The sequence below is a fragment of the Hemicordylus capensis genome, chromosome 4 (genome assembly GCF_027244095.1).
Source record: "Hemicordylus capensis ecotype Gifberg chromosome 4, rHemCap1.1.pri, whole genome shotgun sequence".
Taxonomy (NCBI): domain Eukaryota; kingdom Metazoa; phylum Chordata; class Lepidosauria; order Squamata; family Cordylidae; genus Hemicordylus; species Hemicordylus capensis.
In genome coordinates, this window is record NC_069660.1 from 288,771,089 (window position 1) to 288,795,995 (window position 24,907).

The 24,907-nt window shown below is 41.8% G+C and overlaps 1 protein-coding gene across 47 annotated transcripts in view; it reads left to right on the forward strand.

Moving 5' to 3' along the window:
• The window catches only part of RIMS2 (regulating synaptic membrane exocytosis 2), a 741,645-nt gene that overhangs the window by 109,963 nt on the left and 606,775 nt on the right, over positions 1–24,907 (forward strand). For 42 of the 47 annotated variants that reach the window (XM_053313368.1, XM_053313376.1, XM_053313396.1 and 39 more), the window contains exons 2-4: positions 903–935; positions 1,325–1,411; positions 21,001–21,211. In XM_053313368.1, the coding sequence (XP_053169343.1) occupies positions 903–935; positions 1,325–1,411; positions 21,001–21,211 (331 nt within the window). The remainder of the gene's footprint in view (positions 1–902; positions 936–1,324; positions 1,412–21,000; positions 21,212–24,907) is intronic. The other 5 variants (XM_053313389.1, XM_053313392.1, XM_053313391.1 and 2 more) reach the window with 2 other exon arrangements.

Genomic DNA, 24,907 nt, shown 5'->3' on the forward strand with positions numbered 1-24,907 from the left:
ATTATGGGATATCCAGAGGCAGGGACACGTCATCCCAGTCTCCTGAGCCCCACGCTGCACCACACAGTGAGGATCATCTGGAAACACAGTCTGCTCTCCCAGCACCATTCAAGTGCTCATCTGTGGGGGGAAGGTGGGGTTATCCAGCCTTCATCCCCACCTGTCCCTCCACCCGCCCTGCCGTGTGAATGGCCCCAATATGTATTAAATGCAAGCTATCTCTTAAAAAAAATTCTGTCAAACTAGGAAGTGAGTTAGCTAAATGCTTGTTCACACATGATATTTGCTTGTGGTTAGATATCATGAGATCAGTGCCTTTTGCTATCTAACTACTTGCTCCTAGTGTTTGCATGCTATTTTGCATTTCTGATTGTTATAAGCATGAACAGCCTCACAGAACTAGAGTTCAAGCCATGAACTTCACCACAAACATAATGTGTGGCCTTTATAGAGAATTTCTGAGGTTACGTTGCAGTTAATAGTGATTATCTCTGCTACAAACAACTAAACAAACTGCAATATTCTTGCAGCATTCTGTTTTATTACAGTGTTTTAGTATGTATGTAGGCCATATATTGCTTTTAATTACTAAAGTAAAGTATGCCTTTTAATGTGTAAGGTTAGGGTTACATTTATTTTGTCAGTTGTGTAGCTAACTAGTTACAGCACTTAACATTTTAATATTCCAAGTAATTTTGTTGAAAGAACCAAATAAATGCTAGTCACAAAATATCACTCAAAGCACCTTAGTGGAAAAATGGTCACAATGCAAGTTGTAGTAAACCTACAGGTAAATAGCAGTGAGTTTTCCTGTTGCCAGTAAAATAGTGAGAAAGAGGGGGCTGTAGGTAGGAATTGTGTTCTAGTACACTGCACTCAGTTGTGCAAACTTATCTTTTTAGGGTCAAAGAAGAACAAAAACCACAAGTGACACAGTAAGTAAAATATCTTAAAAGTGCAGTGGGCTTGACTTCTTTACCTTCTTTATTCTGCTTTCTGCACCTTTGATGGTATTAGGTTTTGCTAATATCTGATAGGCTGCAGTTAGTCATCTGCTTCCTGATTGGCTTGTAAGAGCTACCTACAGCTTCTTACTTCATCCACATTTTAGTTGGATGTAGTTTCTTGCTACCTGCTTGTGGACTACTAAGTGTAAAACTTTATTTCCCTTACATCCTTATAGTGGCTGACTTAATTGCAGTGAACATTCCCATTGGCTGTAGCTTTTCTGCCTTTATATGACTATTATTATTGGGTAAGAAAACATTTATGCTAGTATGATTTTATTTGGTTATTCAGTCACATTATTTGCTTATTTAAACAGGTGGTTTCCCTTTAGTGGGATCACTGAGCTGGTAAATAACGTTCTTCAGCCACAGCAAAAACAACAAAATGAAAAGGAGCCCCAGACGTAAGTAAGCCGCTCTCTGTAGACTAAGTATTTCTGTAGCATTAAAACATACTGGAGAGTATGTTTAAATAATAGATAAGTGCCTTAATTAAGGCAGTTCTCCTGTTCACACTTTCTAGAGAGTAAGTCCCATTGAATTCAGTGGCTTGCATGTTCCTCAGCATTAAAAGGGCAGAATAGGAGCTTTGTCCTCACAAGAGGCTGCTTCAGACCTCAGCCAGGGTGTTGCTTAGCAGACGGCCACACACAGAGGAAGTGGAAACATTTTTTCTTGAACTCCCTCCCCACAAAGTGCTATTTGGGCCAGGACTATGTCCCTGGGGGCTGTATGACCCTCAAGGACATATTCCTGTCAGCCAATAGCACTTTTAGAGAGAGTGGGGGGATCAATGAAAAATGCCCCCCTCCTCCTCTGTGCATATTTGACAACCAGCAACAATCTGGCTGAGGTCCAAAGCAGCCTCTTGTGAGGATGTAGCTCCTGTTTCTCCCTTTTAATGCTGTGGAACTTGTGAGCCAGTGGGACTTATTTTCAAGTTAACATGCATAGGGTTGAACAGCATAACTGAAACTACATTTGAAGTTTCAGTTGGCAAAAGAAAATAAAACCTGGTTTCCAATTTGGTTGGTAGGAGGGCTTCCACTGTGAGTAGGGATCTGCTCCTCTCATGAAGTTCATGTGCAGAACTCAAAGACTGACATGCATAGAAGGAATGAATTTTCAAACCAGTAGTATGAGTGCCCATATGATTGTGTACGCATAATATTTACCAACATCATCACTGTTTCATGTCTTTACAATATCTGTCAAGTTGCAAGGCTTTGAAAGATATTGTCTTTTGTTCTTGTGTCCTTCCTCAACATATTTCACTTGAGGAGAACCATATGAGGAAACAGTTCATTTTGTTTTATATTAAAATATGCTATAGATGTGACAGAAATGGCAAAGCTAGAAAAATCAGACTGAAGTTTAATCTAGCATTTGAAAGCAGTGCCCCAAGAAGTTTCAAAACAAAGCATATAAGCATAGCTTATTTAAATGGCTCTCAGACTTATGGAGTTTAGAAATGACTTTTAAGGATTGGAGTTTTGTGCTTATATACTGGTTGTGCCAGCCTTTTAACTTAAGCAAAAATATTATTTACTTCCATGCTAGCAATCTAATGGCTAAATTAAAATGTGGCAAAAAAGCAGCCCTGATATCCTCTAATGGTGGATGTATTATGTATACTGTAAGCTGTTGTCAGGTTCTTCCTGAACATGGTTGGCTGCCTGGATTACTACTTCGGAGACAGAATTTATTACTAGATCCTTCATTGTGTTTATATGTGTATTTTGTACTTTTGAAAACCTTTGTGTATATGTTCCAAATACGGGTATACCTCAAAAAAATACCACAAAAACGTGCGGTATTATAATAAGGTCTTACAGTGCTCTTATAAATGCTGGGATTTGCCTTGAGCCTGTTTTTAAAAAACTCTTTTATGTAGACTTTGGATATGTTTAGCCTATATTTATATACTCATAGGAAATACATATAGAAGTATCACCATTGTGTTGCATCTTAGAATAAGCTGTGCATATACATAAAATAGTAACTGGGTTTTTCATCTTGATTATTAACATTTATAATGTTAAGAAATTGAGACTGGTATCCAGAGTTCTATGTGCATGTAGTGTTCTCATTGCTGGTTGTGGCAAATGGAGCTTTGTGGTGCAGTGGAACTCTTTCCTGAGGCAATGGGGGAAATGTCTGAATTGAGTAGTTGATTTCACCCCAACTGATTTTGTTTTTTAAAAGCCCATCAATAGAAAGTTCTCTTGGTAAAGTTTTTAATTTAGCATTGTTGTCATCATCATCATCATCATCATCAACAACAACAACAATATAATAATTTGGAATTCTTACTCTACTTTTCAACTGTGGTGACAGCCAACAGCCTGGATGGCTTTAAGAGGGGTTTAGATAATTTCATGGAGGACAGGTCTATCAATGGCTACTAGTCTGAGGGCTATAGACCAGTCTTGGAGGCAAGATGCCTCTAAATACCAGTTGCAGGAAAGTGCATACCCTCACCTCTTGTCTGCAGGCTTCCCAGAGGCATCTGGTGGGGCACTGTGTGAAACAGGATGCTGGACTTGATGGGCTTTCTTGGGCCTGATCCAACAGGGCTGTTCTTCTGTTCTTAACCAAAACAAGTTCTCAAAGTGGTTTACATAGCAAAAGAAAAGAAAAGAAAAGATGGTTTCCTGCCCAAGAGGGCTCACAATCTAAAGAGGAACACAAGGGAACCCCAGTAGCAGCCACTGGAAGGGATGCAATGCGTTGGATTGGGACAACTGCTCTTCTTGTGGTAGCAAACATGACTTGTCCCCATAGCTAAGCAGGGTCTGCCCTGGTTGCATATGAATGGGAGACTTGATGTGTGAGCACTGCAAGATATTCCCCTCAGGGGATGAAGCTGCTCTGGGAAGAGCAGAAGGTTTCAAGTTCCTTCCCTGGCTTCTCCACGATAGGGCTGAGAAATTCTTGCCTGCAACCTTGGAGAAGCCGCTGCCAGTCTGTGAAGACAATACTGAGCTAGATAGACCAATGGTCTGACTCAGTATATGGCAGTTTCCTATGTTCCTATGTTCCTACCCTGCTGATTATAACAGCTATCACTTTAAAAGACTGTCCTTTTTGCCCAGTTGGCAAGGGATGTATATTTGATTGATTGATTGATTGATTGATTGATTGATTGAAAATTTCTTGTATACCACCTTCTCCAAAGACTCTAGGCGGTGAACAACAATACAAATAACAATAAAAAAATTAAGAGTAAATGCTTGGCAAAACAGGTAGGTCTTAAGAAGGGCTTTAAAAGCAACAAAGGAGGGGGCTGAACAAATCTGGGCAAAAGAGTGTTCCAAAGAAGAGGGACGGCTGCAGAGAAGGCCCTCCTATGGGTCCAGGCACCACACACTACACTACACTAGGGCCCAGGACACTAAGGAGGGCCAGCTGAGAAGGCTGCACAGGACGGGATACAACTGACTGAGAGGCAATCCCAGAGATATACAGGTGCTAAGCCCATAATGGTTTTGTAGGTGAGCACCAACACTTTGAATTGGACCCGGAAGCGAACAAGCAACCAGTGCAGCAACCATAAAAGAGATGTAACACTATGAAATCTACGGCCACCCATAAGGAGGTGGGCCGCTGCATTCTGGACTAGTTGAAGCTTCCGAATCATTTTCAAAGACAACCCTAGGTAGAGTGCGTTACAGTAATCTAAATGAGAGGTAACAAAGGCATGAGTTACTGTTGCCAGGGCCTGCCGGTTGGGAAAAGGCTGCAACTGGTGAACCAGCTGAAGCTGGGCAAAGGTACCCCTGGCCACAGCCTCCACCTGCTGTTCAAGCAGGAGCTGTGAGTCCAGAAAGACCCATAGATCATGAACCATCTCTCAAGGGAAGCACAACCCCATCAAGAGATAAACTCACACACGGCAATTGGCCAGATCACAAACTGAACAAGAGCAACTTGGTCTTGGAGGGATTAAGCCTGAACTTGTTTTGGCCCATCCAGGTCCTGACAGCCTCTAGGCACTGAGCCAGCACATAAATGGCATCACCTCTTTGGCCAGAGGTAGAGATACCAAGCTGAGTGTCATCAGCATATTGATGAAAACTTATCCCAAACCAATGGATGACCAGGCCCAGTGGTTTCATGTTAAAAAGATGAAGAAGTTAAAAAGAATGGGAGCAAGAACTGAGCCCTGTGGAACCCCACAAGAAAGGGGCCAGGGCACAAAATGCTCACCCCCAGTCGACACTGACTAGAATCGCCCAGTGAGATACAACCGGAATCATTGAAGAACAGTGCCCCTAAGACCCAGTCCACTTAAGTGTTTCAGAAGGATAGCATGGTTGGTGGTATCAAAAGCCGCTGAGAGATCAAGGAGAATCAAGAGAGGTGCACTTCCCACATCAAGGTTATGATACAGATCATCCAACAGGGCGACCCATGCAGTTTCAGTGCTGTGCTGCGGCCTAAATCCTGACTGGCAAGGGTCTATAAAATCAGTTTCCTCCAGGACTCTCATCAACTGAGCACAAACCACCTTCTCCAAAATCTTACCAAGAAAAGGAAGATTGGAGATTGGACAACAGTTATCCAAATGATCATGGTCGAGATAAGGCTTCTTCAGAAGTGGTTGGACCACTGCCTCTTTTAGGGCTGATGGAACAAACCCCTCCTGAAGAGAGAAATTAACCATCTCCAGAAGCCATGAAAGAACATTCCCCCTTGCAGCCCTAACGGGTTCGTAACCAGCAAGCCCGTAGCAAGGCTGAGAAGCTCAGGAAGGGCAGCTGGTACACAAGCAACAGCCCAAGCTTATCGTGAAGACCCAGCGTCACAAAAAGGCACTCACAACCTGCTGCCTGCAGGGCAGGGCCTTTCATCAATGCAAGATTTCCTCTATAAATTACTGTCACTCTGCCTCCCTGGCCAAGGAAATCAAGCAGGCAGATCTCAGATAAGGCAACATCTCTATCATAACCCAGCCAGATTTCCGTAATACAAACCAGGTTGGCCCAGTCCTCCATAATAAGATCAAAAATGGAAGAGGTCTTATTGCAAACCGACCTGGCATTGAAAAGCAGCAACCCAAGAACTTGAGAACCAGCAGTCTGGTCACCTGGTCCCAGGGAAGAGGAAGGAAGTTCAGAAGCAGAAATCTGACACAGATTGTAGGGATTGCTACCCCTAAGCTGGCTAAACAGCCATTCCTCCCGAATCCCGACACTGTGGGAATAGGCCGCCCCAAATCTCCCACCCCAGATAGCCCCCCAAAACACCCACACCTCACCAGGGAGCCCAAGAAAGAGAAAGAAAGAAAAAAGAAAAGAAAGAAAAACATAACTTTTGACATCTTGACATCTTTTCATTTTTTAGATATCTAATTATAATTTTCCCACTGATCTACATTTCTCAATTTTACTTTTATTGGATGACATCCTGACTAATGAAGCATGGGTGCTTCATGAGATGTGTGTGTGCTGCGAATTGGCAGCTAACTCAGCACTGGCAATTGAACATGAGAGGAAAATTTCGTCATTCTCCAGTTCTCCAGGAAACACTCTGTGCCACCCAAAATTATATCACTGATGGTCATGCAGCTATCAAGGGCATATTTTCCAGTAGCACAGGATATTTCTGATGGAAGTGGAGATAGGTGAAATCCCTAGAGCCTGAGCACCAGTCATGCATAAGTCAGGAATTTTTCAGGGGCACTGGTCCTTCTCCACGTAAGTCAATAGGTCAGCTGCTATTTCTTGGAGTCACTTTTAGTGGTTAAGGAATGAGTTTATTTTCCTCAGAGATACTGCAAGCTGCAATGTATTCCAGATATTAGATGTGATAACTGTTTCTTCTTATAGTCATATATTTATTTGGTACTGCAGCTAATTACTTCTGACTTCTGTAATGCGCTCTACATGGGGCTGCCTTTGTGTCTAGTCTGGAAACTTCAGTTGGTTCAGAATGCGGCAGCCAGGTTGGTCTCTAGGTGATCTCGGAGAGACCACATTACACCTCTGCTGATGGAGTTACACTGCCCACCTGTAGGTTTCCGGGCAAAATACAAAGTGCTAGTTATAACTTATAAAGCCCTAAACGGCTTAGGCCCTGGGTGTTTGAGAGAATGTCTTCTTCATTATGAGCCCCACTGTCCATTGCGGTCATCTCTGGAGGTCCGTCTCCGCTTGCCGCCAGTTCATCTGGTGACAACACGGAGACGGGCCTTCTCGGTTGCTGCCCTGGGACTATGGAATGCGCTCCCTATTGAGATACGATCCTCCCCATCTCTGACAATTTTTAAGAAATATTTAAAAACCCATCTTTTTACTCAGGCTTTTTAAGCTTCTTAATCATGTATAGGTTTTTAATTCTGTGATTGATTTTTAAATTGTTAGTTTTTAATTGTTTTTATGTGTTTTATATGTGCTTTTAACTGTTTTATCATTGTGAACCGCCCAGAGACACAAGCGTGGGGCTGTATAAAAGTGTAATAATAAATAAATAATAAATAAATAAATAAATAATTATATGGTGATTACAAAAAGGGCATGAATGAAAGTACAGTCTGTGACTGATATCCCGACTAATGCAATATGGACGCCTAATGTCAGTGCCCACTAGGGAGGTGCAGAATGTTCCATGCTTGGAATGTTCTGACTTGAAATGGGCTGTTTTGAGTGTTCCGAGCTCTTTGTATAAGGGCGTTATAATATTAGCATTTTTATTTTGAGTCCCGTTCCTAATAACTCCTAGCATGGAATTAGCCTTTTTCACAGCTGCCGCACACTGAGTCGACACTTTCAACAAGCTGTCCACAACGACCCCAATATCTTTCTCCTGGTTGTTCAGTCACTGACAGCTCAGATCCCATCAGTGTATATGTAAAATTGGGGTTTTTGCCCCAACGTGCATCACTTTACACTTGCCAACATTGAACTGCACTTGCCATTTTGTTGCCCACTTCTCCAGTTTGAGAGAACTTCACAATCGGTTGTGGATTTCACTACCCTAAATAGTTTATTGTAATCTGCAAATTTGGCCTCTTGGCTGCTTACCCAACTTCTAGATCAATTATAAGCAAGTTAAAGAGCAGGGTACCAATCCCTAGAGGACCCCACTTCCTACTTGGCTCCACTGTGAAAACTGTCCATTTAGACCCACCCCATTTCCTGTCCTTCAACCAGTTACCAATCCATACTTGAACTTGTCCGCTTATCCCATGACTGCTAAGCTTTCTCAAGAGCCTTTGGTGGAGAACATTGTCAAAAGCTTTTTTGAAGTCCAAGTATACAATATCAACTGGATCACCTTTATCCACATCCGTGTTGACACGATCAAAGAACTCCAAAAGGTTTGTGAGGCAACATTTGCCCTTGCAGAAGCCATGCTGGTTCTCTTTCAGCGAGACCTTTTCTTCTGTATGTTTAACAATTTTGTCCTTAAGTAAGCTTTCCATCAATTTACCCAACACTGAAGTTAAGCTAACCAGCCTGTAGTTTCCTGTATCCAACTCTGGATCCCTTTTTGAAAATCGCAGTTTTGCACGTACTACTTTCTACTTGCTACAATTGGGGTGACATTGGCTACTTTCCTGTCCTCTGGTACAGAGCCTGATTGTAGGGACAAGTTACATATTTTTGCTAAGAGATCAGCAATTTCACATTTGAGTTGCTTCAGAACTCTTGGGTGAATGCCATCTGGTCCTGGTGATTTGTTAATTTTTATTTTTTCAAAACAGTTTAGAACATCCTGTCTTGTCACCTCAAATTTGCCCAGTTCTTCAGCCTCCAAGACTGAGAAGCTCAGTTCCGGAGAGGGTATATGGTCACTGTCTTCTGCTGTGAAGACAAGACGCAAAGAACTCATTCGACTTCTCTGCAATCTCCTTATCCTCTTTAATAATCCCTTTCACACCCTCATCATTTAAGGGTCCAACCACCTCCCTGGCAGGTTTTCTGCTGCTGATATATTTGAAGAAGTTTTTCTTATTGGCACTTCTAGCTATATGTGACAGTACTCCCATTGGGAATGATGGGAGTACCATTACAACTTCATTTCTACCTTGCTAAGTAACCCCAAACAGCACCACATGCCTCTCCCTCAGTGCTGTGTATTGCTGTGCTGTATAGAAGCCAATATTTGCAATACTAAATGTATCAAAATTTGAAAAGTATACTATTACTGGGTTACCGTGACATTATCAATCTTTCCCCCCCTCATTTGACAAGTTCAATAGGGTGCTTAATTAGAAACTATGGGATTTGTAAAATGGTTACCATTTTCTTTCTGTACTTCAGACATGCTTGATATAATTCACTGGCCCCAACTTCAGCCTATTACTTTTATTTTATTTTCATTTTCAGTTACCTTCTTTATTACCTTTGTGGACAAGGAACCATTTTCTTATCCCTTTTAGTGCATAGACTTTGTGTACTTTTTGTTGTTGAAACATTTTTAGTAATGTAATATAATAAGTTTCTCTTCATTTTCAACTGTTTTTATTTATTCATTCAATTTCTCTACTGCCCTTCCAAAATGGCTCAGGGCGGTTTACATTTAAACAAAACAATTAAAATCAGTTAGCACTTTAAAACAAAGGTTGTAAAAAACCCTAAAATATAACAGTTAAAACATTCAAAACAGTTTAAAAAAACCCTGAAAAACCAAGTTACAACATTAAAACCATTTGCAACAATTTAAAAATCCTGGAAGGCCAAGCCAAACAGATAAGTTTTAAGGGCTCTCCTGAAGGCCAATAAAGAATTCTAAAGAATAAAGAGTATGGATTTCTGCAGGGAGTGCATTCCACAGCCCAGGAGCAGCTACAGAGAAGGCTCGCCTCTGAGTCGCCACCAGACACACCAGTAGTAGCCAGAGACAGACCTCCTCAGATGACCTTAACATGCGGTGAGGATCATGCAGAAGAAGGCACTCTCTTAGGTAACCTGTATGTGGCTATGGTCATGAGCAGCCCTACTCAGGCTAGGGCAGCCTAGCCTGGGTTGGGCTGCTCATGTGCACCACTGGGATAACTTCTGATCCTAGTGCTTCCACCACTGCTAGCCCAACCTTTAACCCCAGCCTTTAACCAGGGTTAGAGGGTGCAAGTGCATCCTCCACCCCAGGGCCAGAGTAGTGTGTGTGCTTGGGCTGCAAGCAGTCCAAGCACACAGAGAGTCAGGCACCTACAGCACCTAACTCACAGGAATCCCCAACTCACGGGGGATTCCCCAAATGCACCACACTTGTCACATGGTGCATTGTGGGATACTTGGAGCCGGTACTCATTTTCCTGGCCTCCAGGACACTGTAATCATATTGCACCTGGGGAATTGGCAAAAAGACCAGTGTTCCCTCTAACAGGGATCCCCAGATGTTGTTGACTACAACTCCCAGAGTCCCCAAGCAAAAGCCATTGCAGCTGGGGATTCTGGGAGCTGTAGTCCACAGCATATGGGGATCCCTGTTAGAGAGAACACTGCCCCTGACTAACATTTGGGCTTGTGCGTGGAACCAGCAAATCTAGAGAGAGAGCAGCTCATTACATAATAAATTTGTGCAAAACTTCAGTCTTGGAAATGTCAGAGTTTTGAAGTTCAAAAATAGAATCAGGTTTATTTTAGGGTTTGGGGGTACAAGAAAGATATCTTGATTAATAAGCAATACAATATTAGCTAATGAAACTAATCAGGCTAGCAATATCAATAGTACTAAGTTGAAACTCACGAAGAGGCATTTGGGCTTGAGATCTGAATTAAATCCACCCAAGGCTGATGAGAGAAATAGTCTTAGAGAACAACTTCGGACTTTAAAGTTAGAGAGCAGGAAAGAGGGGAGCCTCATGAGCAGAGATTAGCATAGCTCATGTCCTTTCCTAGTGGTGTGTTTGAACACTTATTGTTCGACCAATGTCAAAGGAGCTCTTTCCTCTAGGACAGGCGGGACTGCAAAAGGCAGGAGTGGGGACCTGAGTGCCACTTGAGGATCAGGGAGCCAGGAATAGTCCAAAAGAGGTCTGATCTCAGGGGATGAGTTCCTTGCTGCAGCCAAGTGTGCTGCACAGATTGGGCCTAGAAGCAGGGCCGGTCTGGAGGCAAAAAGTGGGACGGGTACAAGAGCCAAGGGACAGCAAGGTGGTATATCTGGTGCCAAGACACACAAACACACAATGGGTGAATCCAGAGAAGAGACACACTGCTTGGTGGTCTCGAGGCCGAAATAGGCCACATTTTGCCTTGCAGGCAAATGCTGACCACACCTTTCTGCTGAAAAAGGTGATATACGTGGTAGACAAAATGGACTTTTATTAGAGAATGTTTAACACATGGTTTACAAGAGCAGTAGTGAATAGAGTTTCCCGATAAAACACGGCCGCGTACTAACGAATGTTAGTACATTGTGACTGGTTCAGACTTTGATGGGTGTGCTCTTCCAGCACAATGAGGTGAATAGTCTGCGAAACCTGTGCAGAACGAAGTGGATCTTATCTCATGTGGTCAGGAAGGACCTTGATAGGTGCTGGAATGTGTTAACAAGTGTGCCTCTTGAGCCTTGAGCCAAACATTAACGCTTCTTGTTAGAGAGAGATGAACCTGTTACCTCTTATCTTATTTCTTCCTACGAAGGCAATAAGTGTGAGTGGATCCGATGTGCCAATAGAGAGGGGAGCATTTGGCTATTTCTTTAGAAGAATAGCACTTAATTAACTAGTGTCTACTTCTGCTTCCTTGCCTGGATTGAAATCAGAGAGGAAAGCTGAGGAATAGTCTTCTTTCAGTCACGAGTCACACTTGACCTGGAGTTACCTTTCCCCATGCTACCAGCCAAGTGACATAGCCTCATGAGTTAGCTTCCTGCAAGCAAATGGTGAGCCCACAATCCCGTGAATTCAGAGAGACAAAATGGCAACTACAAGTTTGTAGCTCCAAATCAGGTGTAGCGGTGCTGCTGGGAGCCCCCAAACATACTATCTTGGTAACAACATTGTGCAGCTTGCGGGAGTGCCCATCATGTGGGTGTGAGAGATGTGCAGCTCAGTTATTGTGTCGATTGTCTGGGAGGAGGAGCTAAGCTCAACCCTGCCTTCCCGCTGCCCGCCCTTGCCACTGTTGCCCCGGTTGTGTGCATGACCTCGGTGTCTGAGTCTGTCATTTCACGTAGATTATGTTGCATTAATAAAATTGTTTAGCCATCATATGATCACTGTTACTGTCTGAAACTCATAGACTACTGTAATTCAGCTCCATATTATTCCTGATGTGAAAAAATGGATTTTCTGGTTAAGGAAATATTACTTTTTTAAAAAAGAAAAAGGTTCCCACATTTTAACAAAAAGTGTACATAAACTTCTCTTCAGTATCTGCATACAGACTAAAACTGACAAAATGGTTTCTTTCACTGTTTGCATTTGGGACACTGTGCAAAGAAAAGAACTAGGAAGGAAAACAGAAGTAGGAATATATTTTTTAATGAATTTAGAATATTGAGTTTAAGTTTGAGGAAGCAAAAGCAAAATAGCCCTTATATGCATACAAATGTCATGATAGCAGACCTATGCAACTCAAAAAGGCTGTAGGTTATTATGCAGATCAGACTCTCAAAGCTATATCGAAAGCAGAGAGTTGCATCCATGGAAGAGTCTTCATTGGTAATCAGTTCAGAGCGTTGCCAAGCAGCCAAACATACATGGAGGGGAAGGGGATAGCTCTCTCCTCTCTACAAAAGTAGTTTTTGACTTCAGAAATATGTCTTTGAGGGTTGTACAGTCCTCAGGGACATGTTTCTGAAGTAAAAAAGTACTTTTGGAAGGAGAAGTGGAGAGCAAAAATTGCTCCCCCCACCGCTCCATGCTTGTTTGATTGTCCGCAGTATTCTGGATTGAGCTCAGGTGCAGCCTCTTTCACAAATGCAGCTCCTGTTTTAACACTATAAAGAATGTGAGCCATTGGCTATAGAAATTCACATGGTGATGACAGTTAGAGGAGGATACTATATCTGTTTAATTATAACTTTCAGTGATGCCAGCAGCTTGCCCATATAGTCTTGGATCATGTTTGTTGCCCATGCCTAATGTAGATTGGTGTGGTATCATCACATACCTTCTACATTTTATTGATGAAAATAGGGAAACTCTTGTGCACTTATATCATCCCTATTCTATAATCACAGCCCAGTTCCTATCACTCATTGCTCAAAGTTCTTCTCCACCTGTGTACACTGTATTTCCATGGTCTATCTTGCACTGATTTAAGAGTTCATGCTGATCATGACCCTCCTGGAATGCATACATAATGGAGTGTGCACATGCAGTCGAGATCCCTGGGACGCTCCTTGTGGTGCACCAACATCACCCACACATGAAGAAGACAGGGATGTTTTCTCTCTCTCCAAAGCTCTGTAACTGCCCTTCCCATTGCACCTTTCCTTTTGAGGACTCACTGTAGTTCCCTCTGCCTCCCCTTCTGCTATGATGTCTTGGAGGGCTGGTAACTCAAAATGAAATCCAGTGGGCTGAGATTTTAATTAAAGCCTTCATTACTACTTATGGAATTGCAGGGTATAGCTCTTTTAAATAAATAATTTATATGTAATGCTCCCATTACCTTTTGGTGTGTGCCTCACTCCATATGCAGTGTTTTGCAATGTGAATGAATGCATTTGTGCTTGGCTTGTCCTGAGAGTTGTTGAGTTAAGTCTGTGAGAGTGTCTTTTCTCCAGTGTCTCTTAATACGGAAGTTAAAATTCCATTTGCTGAGATTCTACCTTTTACTGCAAAAGGTGCAGTGAAATAAGCAATCCAGTATTGAATTTTACTTCCCTGTGTCTTCCCTATTCCTAGCTCTGCTCAGTGTATTATTTTTTCCATCCTGGCTTCAATTTTTATGACGCTTCTTGTATTTCTCAGATAAGATCAATTTATTGCCAGATAAAACAATTATATTAACAGAATTCCATGGCTTATATGATTTGGAAAATTATTCAAAGTAGTCCCACTGAAGTTAAAAGCACAAGTTAGGCAATGCCTAATTTGTCCTTTTAATTTCAAGGGGACTGCATTGAGTAACTTTCCACATCATGTAGACCCATGCATTTAAAATTAGGTAGAATGCAAAGTTGCCACACTGTGCACATAACTAACCTTTGACTTGTTGCTGTTGACCTTTGAGTATGCTTTGCAGGCTGTTTTGTAAATATATGCTCCACTGTCTCCATGAGTCATTTGATCTCATGGCATTTTGAATTGCTCTCAATTATATAGACAATGAGGCTATTCACATGTGCAGCAGAAACAGGGCTAAGGGAGCGCAGCTCGGTTTCTGCTGTGCATGTGAACCACCGGGCTCGCACCCGAGCCCGGTAGCTACAAGGCGGCTGTGTATACCTGCCTATATAGCCTCTCAGTTAAACAAGGTTAGGAGAGCGAGCACTTTCCTAACCCAGGTTTTCTGGCTGTGTGTCAACCATTGCTGCTTGCAGCTGCACACTCAGGGGGGAGAAGGGATCCCAAAAATTATTTGGGCTCCGAGGGGGGCGGGGCACAGTGGCACTCCCCTGAGCCCAACCCCTGGAGCTGCTGGGCAAGCTGCGGGCAGCCCGCAGGAAGGTGTCTGGGTGGGCGATCTGCCTGCCCAGGGAACCGCCAGCGATCGTCTGTGGGGAAGGTAAGCTAAGCTCTCCTTCCCCACAGACCCTCCTTCACATGGATCTTGTGAAGAGCTTTAGTGTCTGTGGTCCTCTTCAGATATTTACTGGGTTGGCATGAGTCTTGTGTGGTGGGGGAGTGGCAACTCCTCTGCTTCCTACTGTGCAGATAATGTTGCATGTGATGTGGGTGCTCCAGGCAGATGTCCAATCATGTGGATGTCCTGTTTGCATTAAATGTCCTATTTGCACCCACCACCACAAAAGAGGAGATTGTGTGAATGCAATGCCTGCATGGTGGGGCATTTGCACTGAATGAGCAAGATATGCGTTACGTTATTTGTTTATTTATTTAACATATTTCTATGCCGCCCAAAACTCATGTCTTTGGGTGGTTTACCATTAAAATCATTTAAACATTAAAATCAATGAAATGATTAAAATCATTTAAACATTAAAATCCTTAACAATAAAATCAGTTAAGACCCAACATTAAAAGTATTAAAACTATAAATCTAATTAAAAAGCCTGGGTGAATAAATATGTCTTCAGTGCCTTTTTAAAAGTTGCCTGAGATGGGGAGGCTCTTATTTCAACTGGGAGCACATTCCAAAGTCCAGGGGCAGCAACAGAGAAGGCCTGTCCCCTAGTAGTCACCAGACGAGCTGGCGGCAACTGCAGACGGACCTCTCCAGATGATCTTAATGGGTGATGGGCCTCATGGTGAAGAAGATGTTCTCTTAAATACCCAGGGCCTAAGCTGTTTAGGGCTTTATAGATAATAACTAGCACCTTGTATTTTGCCCGGAAACATATCGGCAGCCATTGTAGTTCTTTCAATACAGGAGTAATATGGTTTCTCCTAGATGTCCCAGAGACCAACCTGACTGTTACATTCTGTACCAACTGCAGTTTCCGGCCTACTGACAAAGGCAGCCCCACATAGAACGTATTGCAGTAATCCAGCCTAGAGGTTACCAGCATATGTACCACCGTTCTGAAGTCGTTCATCTCAAGAAACGGACACAGCTGGCGTAATGTTACCAGTATGGTGGAGGGGAAGGGATTCATCAATTCTTCCTTCACCACACAAAGGGTGATTTCATATATCACATCAGCATGGACTGATATGCAATCAGCTCATATCTGCTAGTTGCAGGTTCTCAGCAAGCACATGCTTCCAACGTGAGCTGTAAATTTTGCTCCCGGTTTCTCATTTCAAATTTTAAATTTGAAATGCCAGTGTCCAGTTTCCCAGTCACACTTCCTTCTGGAAACCCAATGTATGTTGATACCTAGATGGTTACAGATGTTGGGTTCCTGGAGGGAAGTGTGGAAGTGTGGCCGGGGAACCTGTTATTAAGGAGTTCAGATGACATGCCGAGAGCAGAAATTGTGGCTCATGTCAGGAGCGTGGTGTGCTCACTGGGAACTGGCGATTGGCGGAACCGTGCTTGCTGCCATGATATGTGAAGCTGCCCAAAGACTCTTATCACCTTGGCAAATGTTTGAACTGGGCCTGAGTGCCTGTGGTTGGCAGTTACTTTATCCATGAAGGTGGTATTTAGCAGTGGAGTCCTTTATCCCAAATTTATCTTTATTTTTTCCTTCTCCTTCAGTATGTGATATAACAGTCTGACTTTGTTGTCATTTGCCTCTGTCATCTAATGGGTCTCTTTTTGTGTATGCTTGTGTTTCCTGCTGGTGCTTCTTGTTCAATTTTTACATTTAAGTTTTAACAATAGAAACCATTTTAATCTACTGTACAAAATAATTCTATTACCTTCTGTGGAAGAGTAGGGCATCAGCAGCTAAAGCATCAAGTATAGATAACTTGCAGATCTTTCTTTTTTCTACTGTCACACATACACAGCTCTGAACAGTGTAAGATTAGATGATGGAGTGGTAAACACTCCTGATCCCTGACTGCACTAGCACACCCAGCATTGTCCATGCTTATCTTCTATTCATTAAAAAGGAAAGCCATCAAGTAAGAACAATACTGTTGCAGCAGTAAAAGGATACAAGTTACTTAATAATTGATCACTCTCATGAATGTTGTAAATGATGTGGAATGAATTCATTCTCATCCTGATACTGTAATGTTCAGGGGTGTTATATTTCTAAGTTAAGGTAGACTGATCTATTATTTGGCACTTGTTTATTTTTGTCACATGAGACAGAGTCTTGCAGAAAGTTAATTCTGCATTTATTAGTATGGGTAATATCTTCCCAGTATTAGTGTATTCTTTGAGTAGTTGCTAATAATAATGATAATTAATAAATATAAATAGTTAATTGTAAATAATATTGCCTCCATAAATGTAACAATGTTTGGCTTTCTTGTTTTTACACCAGTATTTTTGAAGGTTGTATCCCTTTGATAGTTTAATCATTGTATCTGATAAACTAAAGGTATAACCCACTGAAAATATGCTGGAGTAAGGGTCAGGTATAGCCACCTAATGGCGCAGCGGGGAAGTACTTTGCCTAGGGAGCAAGAGGTTGCTGGTTTGAATCCCTGCTGGTATGTTTCCCAGACTATGGGAAACTCCTATATCGGGCAGCAGCGATATAGGGCAATGGTAAACCCCTCCTGTATTCTACCAAAGACAACCACAGGGCTCTGTGGTCGCCAGAAATCGACACTGACTCAATGGCACAAAACAAGGGTCAGTTATAGGGTAACAATTATGAGGTAAGAAATGGTGTAGGTTGAAGTTCGAAAAAGAAAAGTGTAGTGTTCTAATTGACTTAAAAATAAATGGCTGATTGATGCATTTCTATTAGTAGTGGATAACTAAAATTTGAAATTTTAGATCACAGATCAGATTTATGGGGAAATTTTAGATTAAAAAAATCAGATTTACGGGGGAAGCTGGTTAAAGGGCTAAACACTAATCATGTCTTTAACTCTAGAGTTCTTGCTCTTTCTGGTGTAAATAGCACGGGGGGCATGATTCAGATCAGGACCATGGGGGGGAAGTTAGGTGGCTTTAACCCTACCCCTGCTGCAATCCTTGTACATCCTAAACTGTTCAGGCAAGAAACAATGCATTGACACTAGTGGAATATTTGTTTCTTGTATAATAGCATATGCAGGAGGCATGACCTGTATTGGCACCACGGGTGTGGGGGCAGTAAACATAAAGCTTCCCATCCCCCTCCTAATCCAAATTATGCCCTTCATTTGCTAGTTGCACAGAAAAAAGCAAGCAGGTGAAGACTAATGATGTGATATGTAATTTGGTCCATAGCAAGCATTGCTACTTGCAGCTCCCATTCTTGATTAGTGATGATTGTGGACACTGAAGTGAAGGAGAGATAAACCACATGCCTTCGTCTGTATAATTCCACTGTAATTATTATAGTCTGTGCAGAAGTGATTGTGTCTTTGTCTGAAGCACTTGTAGTTTAAGTTGAAAATAAGAGGCAAAGTTCAATAAAGAGGATAGGAGCTGGTAAGAGTAATGAAGATGACGTAGGGAAGGAATTAGGAACATATACACAATGATTAAGGAGTTGAAACTGGTTATGCCCAAACTTCATTCAGCTTGATTTGGAATGGCCTTGGCTAATATAAGCTATTTCCCAATAATATCAGAAAATAGCTTAGATTTTCTGAGCTTCTTCTGAAATTCAGAAACTCCATTGTGGTCCTGATATTATCAGGAGTATGGTGGAGTGGAATGCTTTCTTCAAGTCCTCCACCAAAAAGGCCTCTGGCCTTTCTGGCTGAGAGAAAGATGCCATGGAAACCACATGCTCCTGGTCTCCTTGCACTTGGTCTCTTTGCACCTTCTGAGCATGCTCATACCAGCATCTTATGCAAAAGGAACCATGGGACGTCTAGTTTCCAGAACACCCAGTTACTTTACTGACTACTTAGCTACCTTGGAATACTCCCTGTCTCAGGGCTACTATTCTGATCATTGGAGAACTGGCCCTGTGGTAGCAAACATGAATTGTCCCCTTTGCTAAGCAGGATCGGCCCTGGTTTGCATTTGAATGGGAGACTACATGTGAGCACTGTTAGATATTCCGCTTAGGGAATTGCTAGGAAGAACATTTGCATGTTTGCATGCAGAAGGTTCCAAGTTCTCTCACTGGCATCTGCAGATAGGGCTGAGAAAAACTCCCGCTTGTAACCTTGGAGAAGCCACTGCCTGTGTAGACAATACTGAGCTAGATGGACCAATGATTGGACTTGGTATATGGCAGCTTCCTATGTTCCTAAGGTTGGTTAACATTCTGAGCTAGAGTAGAACTTCATGGGGAAATGGCACTTAATTCATAGTGCAGCTGTGGATTATGAGCTGGAGAAATTCCTATACAGAAACAAGTGGTAATGAACTCTGGTAATATCTCAAGCTTTAACAGTAAAACAGCTTTACCAAAGAGAATAAAACAAATGTATACAACCTGAGAAAGCCTGCAGTAAAAAGAGCAGACAATAGTTGCAGATTATTTTTTACTTACTTATGGCATAACGTAACCTTGGTTTCATCAGTTTAATTCAAACAACTGTTATTGGTCTTATGGATCTCTTCTCCATGTTTACTTTTGCTTGAGTCTTAAACTAAGCATTGCACTTATAGAAAGCACTTCCTGAAAGGCACCTTGCCAGGGAAAGCCAGACATGCTAGATTAATAAAGACTTCAACTTCATTCAGTACTGAACATCGTGAACAAAAAGGGCAAGCTGGCAGGTCTGCCAAAAGAAAATCATTTTTGAATTCGTGACATCTTTTCTGCAACAAATGCTACCATCATGTTTAGCTGACCCTACTGGGTCACCCGTCAAACTAAGAAGTGAAAAGGGATGTGAGGACAATTTGGAACTTGCATGATAGAAGAGGAACATGAAATCAGGGTAGGTTTTTGTTTTTGATAAGTCAAGTTTCTTCAACCTTTGCATTGGTACTATGTATCATATTCCCTTGCACACTCAATAGGGAATTTTTATACACAAAAAAGCTGCCATTCTCATAAAACAGAACAGTTTCACATATAAAACTCTGGATCTTAGGGCTAAATTAAACATGTAGTTAAATGCATCATCATCTAATTAGGGGTTTGTTTTCATTTCAAAATGATTGTGGAGGTCTGATCCAGATTTGGACTACAACACAGAGAATATGTTTAGCCCTTCACTTCTGTGTCATCTTCACATTGAAAATCACCCCCTCAGAAGTGGTTATTTCCAAAGGTGCCATTGCAGCAAATGGCATTTTTTGAAGTAAAATAGCCACTTGGAGGGGAGTGATTTTCAGTGGGTGGAAATTACATTGAACTAAAGGGTTAAACACTCCCTTTTTCTGTGTCATAGTTCCAATCCAGATCAAGGCCCTTCATGGCTGCTATTTTGCCCCTAAGTAGTTGTTGATGATGATGATTATGTATTTAACCTTACATCTAGTTTGGTGCATGGTAGGGATGTGCAAAATATTCAGATGAATGGATTCAAATTCAAATCAAATTTGCAGCTTGCACAAAATGGGATTCTTTTGAATTGATTCAAATTAATTTGAATCAAATTTGAATCAAATTCACTCGTATTTGGTTCAAATTCACTGGAGTCGAATTGATTCAAATGAATTCCATTTTGTGCAAGTAGTTTTGAATCATATCCCTAGCCCATAGCCTTTCTTTCTTCCCTATGGAGATACAGCCATCTCTAGCTTCTTGTTGGCGTTCTCTAGCTTCTTGTTGGCGTTGGCGTTGGCATCTATGGGATCCTCAAGAGCCTCCTAACCTCTTTCTCTGTAGGCTAACTAAATTTGTGCACCCATTTATAAATATTTTTCCTTTGGAAGACACTGACAATGAAAGCATTATAGGATATAGAGTTGATTACTGCAGTTTCTTGGTTATCTCCTTTTTGGGAGATAACCTTAAGAATATTGTTGTGTCCTTGGAGATTGATGCATCTTATTTTTCCTCTGTTTTCCTGGGCCAGATAGGTTACAATGGTGTGGACATTTAATACTGGGATGTCAGCTCAGTTACATGGGGAAAGGTGTTCTTGTAGATAACTTAGTTGTTGTGTTTCCTTATATTTACCATTTTTCAGATATACTTGCCTTTGGTGAACTTCTGGGCTTTTATGAGAAATAGGTTATCACTGGTTTTCTACCCAAGCTGTGTGTTATTACATCCAACTCTCAAAACAGTTACACTGGTATATTTGCCTTGTGATGTCTTAATGTATTATCTAGTTCAATTAAGTTATTAATTACATAGCTTTCAACTGATCCCAGTTGAGATATTGCAAGATATAGTTTAATAATGTAATTAATCAATTGGAAAATATAATCAGAGGATAATAAGTCTTATTATCCTCACTTGACTATTATATCTCTCTTGCTCTTTTCTTCTGCAGGAAGTTACATCAACAGTTTGAAATGTATAAAGAACAGGTGAAAAAGATGGGTGAAGAATCACAGCAGCAGCAGGAGCAGAAGGGTGATGCTCCAACTTGTGGTATTTGCCACAAAACAAAATTTGCTGATGGCTGTGGCCATAATTGTTCATATTGCCAAACTAAATTCTGTGCACGTTGTGGAGGAAGAGTGTCTTTACGGTCAAATAAGGTAAGAAATACTTACACAATGAGCATCCCTTTCATTCACATCCCTTTCACACCCCTTTCATTCACATCCCTTTCAATGCACTTTCATTCTACATTAATATTATCTCTAATTTCCTCTTGTATATTAAATATCATCATCATCATCTTTATTACGGTCAGTGACTGGAGTAGTCATATAGCAAGAAATACAAGCAGATAATACAGTAGTAATATACATTAAATATTGTTATTGATCCACAGTTAAGATTTTCATGTTGGGAAAGGTGTCTGTTAATAGATGAGCTTAGTGTTGTTTCAGAACTTGCAGATGCTCACTGAAATTACTTCAGTAAGTTTTCTTAGAATCTGTAAATGTCATCTTCTTATTTCATGTATTCTATATTAAATCACATGAAAGTATCTTCATGTGATCTAATATAGTTCAGTGGAGTGAGGGTACAAGTTTGGGTACAAGAGACCTAGTTTCAAACAGCTGCTCAGCCATGAATTTCATTAGATAAGCAAGGGTATGTCTCAGTCTTTCTGCCTAACCTACTTCCCGGAATGATTTTGGGGTAAATTAGATTTCTGAAACTTGGCACACTGAAAGTTTGTTTTACAATCATTTGAACGAAATGTTTCACAATCATAATGATACCCAAGAACGGCCTAAGATGTTTTGACACCTGAGGAAGAGATTACAAATGAAAGTTTTCTCCCATAAAAGTTATAAACAAATAGCCAACAAATTGCTGCAGGTGAATACTACCCAAAATCTGTTGAGGCTGCCTTACTATACTTAGTAGAAGCCATATTAACCACATTGTTCAGCTTAGTTGTTGTTGTTTTTAAATGTAAACAGCACCTGTAGGAGCTCTAAAACAGAACAGGAATTTAATGTGAGGGGAGGAGGTCTTTGTCCCCTTGCTCTTGCAACGGTCCCTATTTAGATTGTTTGGACCCCCCTATTTGCCTTGGGAAGGGAAGCTGCCATTGGTGCTAATGACAGCTTCCCTCTCAGGGTTGAATAGACATGAGGGCCATGGCCAGTGTGGTGTAGTGGTTAGAGTGCTGGACTAGGACCGGGGAGACCCGAGTTCAAATCCCCATTCAGCCATAATACTAGCTGGGTGACTCTGGGCCAGTCACTTCTCTCTCAGCCTAACCTACTTCACAGGGTTGTTGTGAGGAGAAACTCAAGTATGTAGTACACTGCTCTGGGCTCCTTGGAGGAAGAGCGGGATACAAATGTAATAAATAAATAAATGGACAAAGAGCCAAAGTCTCCCCCACCCATGTCATGGTCCAAATCTGGATCCCCTGCTCAATGGTTGCTATTTGCATTTAGAAAAAGGATACAGGGCCAAATGATATGGTTTAATTCATCTCAAACATATCTAGTTTGGCCCCAAATATGTGTGTTAAAAGCTTTTCTTCCCCATGTGTGGGCAAACAAGTTCCTAAAAAGTCTTCCAAGTAGGCAACTTTTGTGAGCTTATTTGCAAGGCAGGACTTGAGAAGCAGCTATGCAGTTGTTGACTTAAGCACATGTCTATCTGGCTTATGGATATTAAGAATAAAATAATCTCTTCTTTCCTTCGGTCATTTTATTCAGTTTAGGCCTAGAAATAATGACTTTCTTACCCTTTGCACCGGAAACTCAATTTTTAAAAGATGTTTTCATGATCCAAATGCTTTTAGGAGAGTTATATATTTAGGAACATAGGAATTATATATTTAGGAACATAGGAAGGTGCTATATACTGAGTCAGACCATTGGTCTATCTAGCTCAGTATTGTCTTCACAGACTGGCAGCGGCTTCTCCAAGGTTGCAGGCAGGAATCTCTCAGCCCTATCTTGAAGAAGCCAGGGAGGGAACTTGAAACCTTCTGCTCTTCCCAGAGTGGCTTCATCCCCTGAGGGGAATATCTTGCAGTGCTCACACATCAAGTCTCCCATTCATATGCAACCAGGGCAAACCCTGCTTAGCTATGGGGACAAGTCATGCTTGCTACCACAAGACTAGCTTTCCTCCCTTAATCTAATTTAATCCAGTTTGGCCCTTCACTCCCCCAACTGCTACCACAGAGCAACCAGAGACCACCTTGTTTGGAGGGGAGGAGAGAAGAGGCAGACCCAGGCTGGGGAGCGGACACCTTGCAGCTCCCATGTTCCAGCTGAGCTGGCCCCTCCCTCCCCCATTTGTCACCACAGAGTGGCAAGGGACAATCTTGCTGTGAAGGGAGGAGAGAAGAGACAAAGCCAAAAGAGCACAACATGTAATGGTGTCAACATATTGCTTTTGGTGTGGTTGATAATTCATTTTTTTTAAAAAATGTAAACAACTTTGGAAGGTTTGCCTAGAAAGTGGTATATAAAGGCCATAAACAAACAAACAAGTGTTCCTTGCTCCTTAAGGACATAAGGATTAGAGAAGGGATTAAAAATACAATATGAAAGGTGTTAATTAAATATCTAAGTTAAAGTAATGGTAGATCAAAGAATCAGCAGCAGCAAATAAGCTATTCATGATAGTAAGGTCGTTCACACAACCACAAGGAGATGGGCTGTGTGGAAGGCAAGAGCCTACCTGCTTTCGCCCAGATAACCAGAGCCCAACCAGGGCCCTGCTGCTCGTGTGGGATCTGTGATTGGGAGGGGAAGGAAGCCAGATCTCCAGATATCCCACAATGCACAGTTCAAGCAGCGTGGTGCATTGGGAAGGCCCTGTGCTGCCTGGCCACTTCTTCTCTCCCCGCCTCTATGATCAAAATGCTGCCAGCAGCACCAACATGACGGGAGTGTGATAGGAGGCGCTTGTTTGTCCTCTCATGTCACTTTAAGCCCAGGTTGAAAAGCAGGGCTATCTAGGTGAGGAACAGCAGAATCAGCAGTGATCCTGGTGCTTCATATGACTGGCCCTACTTTGGGTAGTCCCGTCCTTCCGTAGGGCTGGTCATGTGAATGACGGTAGTGAGTTTTGTGTTGAGAGAATCGGAATTCTAACAAAATGATAATGAGCAGTAATTCCTGTACCCTTTGGACAAATAGATTTAGATTTTTTAAAAAGTGTTGTGTCTCTCCTAGTTTGAATTGTTTGGGGTTACAGCATTAAAAGGGGGGGGGCTATTTACAGAACCAAAAACTGGGTAGGACAATTGGAAGCTAAGTGTGCTCCCAATTTTTGGTTGTGTGGGAGCAAACAACTAGGCAGGAGCAGAGAGAAGTGATTGTGTAGAATCAAGGTAGGAGGAAAAGCTGGGTAGCTTGTCCTCCTGTCTTGATTCCACACAATCACATTTCACAAAATTGGGAGCATGCCCATGTGAAGCGATCCCAACCCCAGTGCTGCTTTGGCCCCAAGCTGGGGAATTACTCCAGGCTTTACCCTGGGTTTAAGGGTGCAAGTGTTGGGGGATAATTACTTATATAGCAGAGTATTTCAGGAGCTAACTTACTCCCATTACAGCAGAAGTTAACAGAGTCTCAGGGGTGGCAGCTTGTATATGATAATAAGCATAGAGATTCATGTAAGATTAAATTAATCTACTTTATTCAGAAGTACATGATGATAAGAAAAGACCTACGGTATATCTAACTTTGGCTACATGTTGCTCAGAGAGAGAATTAGAAGTGTTCTGGAAAGAAGAAGCAGGAAGTCACTCCCAGGAAATTCCTGAGTACATTCTTTCAATAGAGGGGTCATAGAGGCAGAGA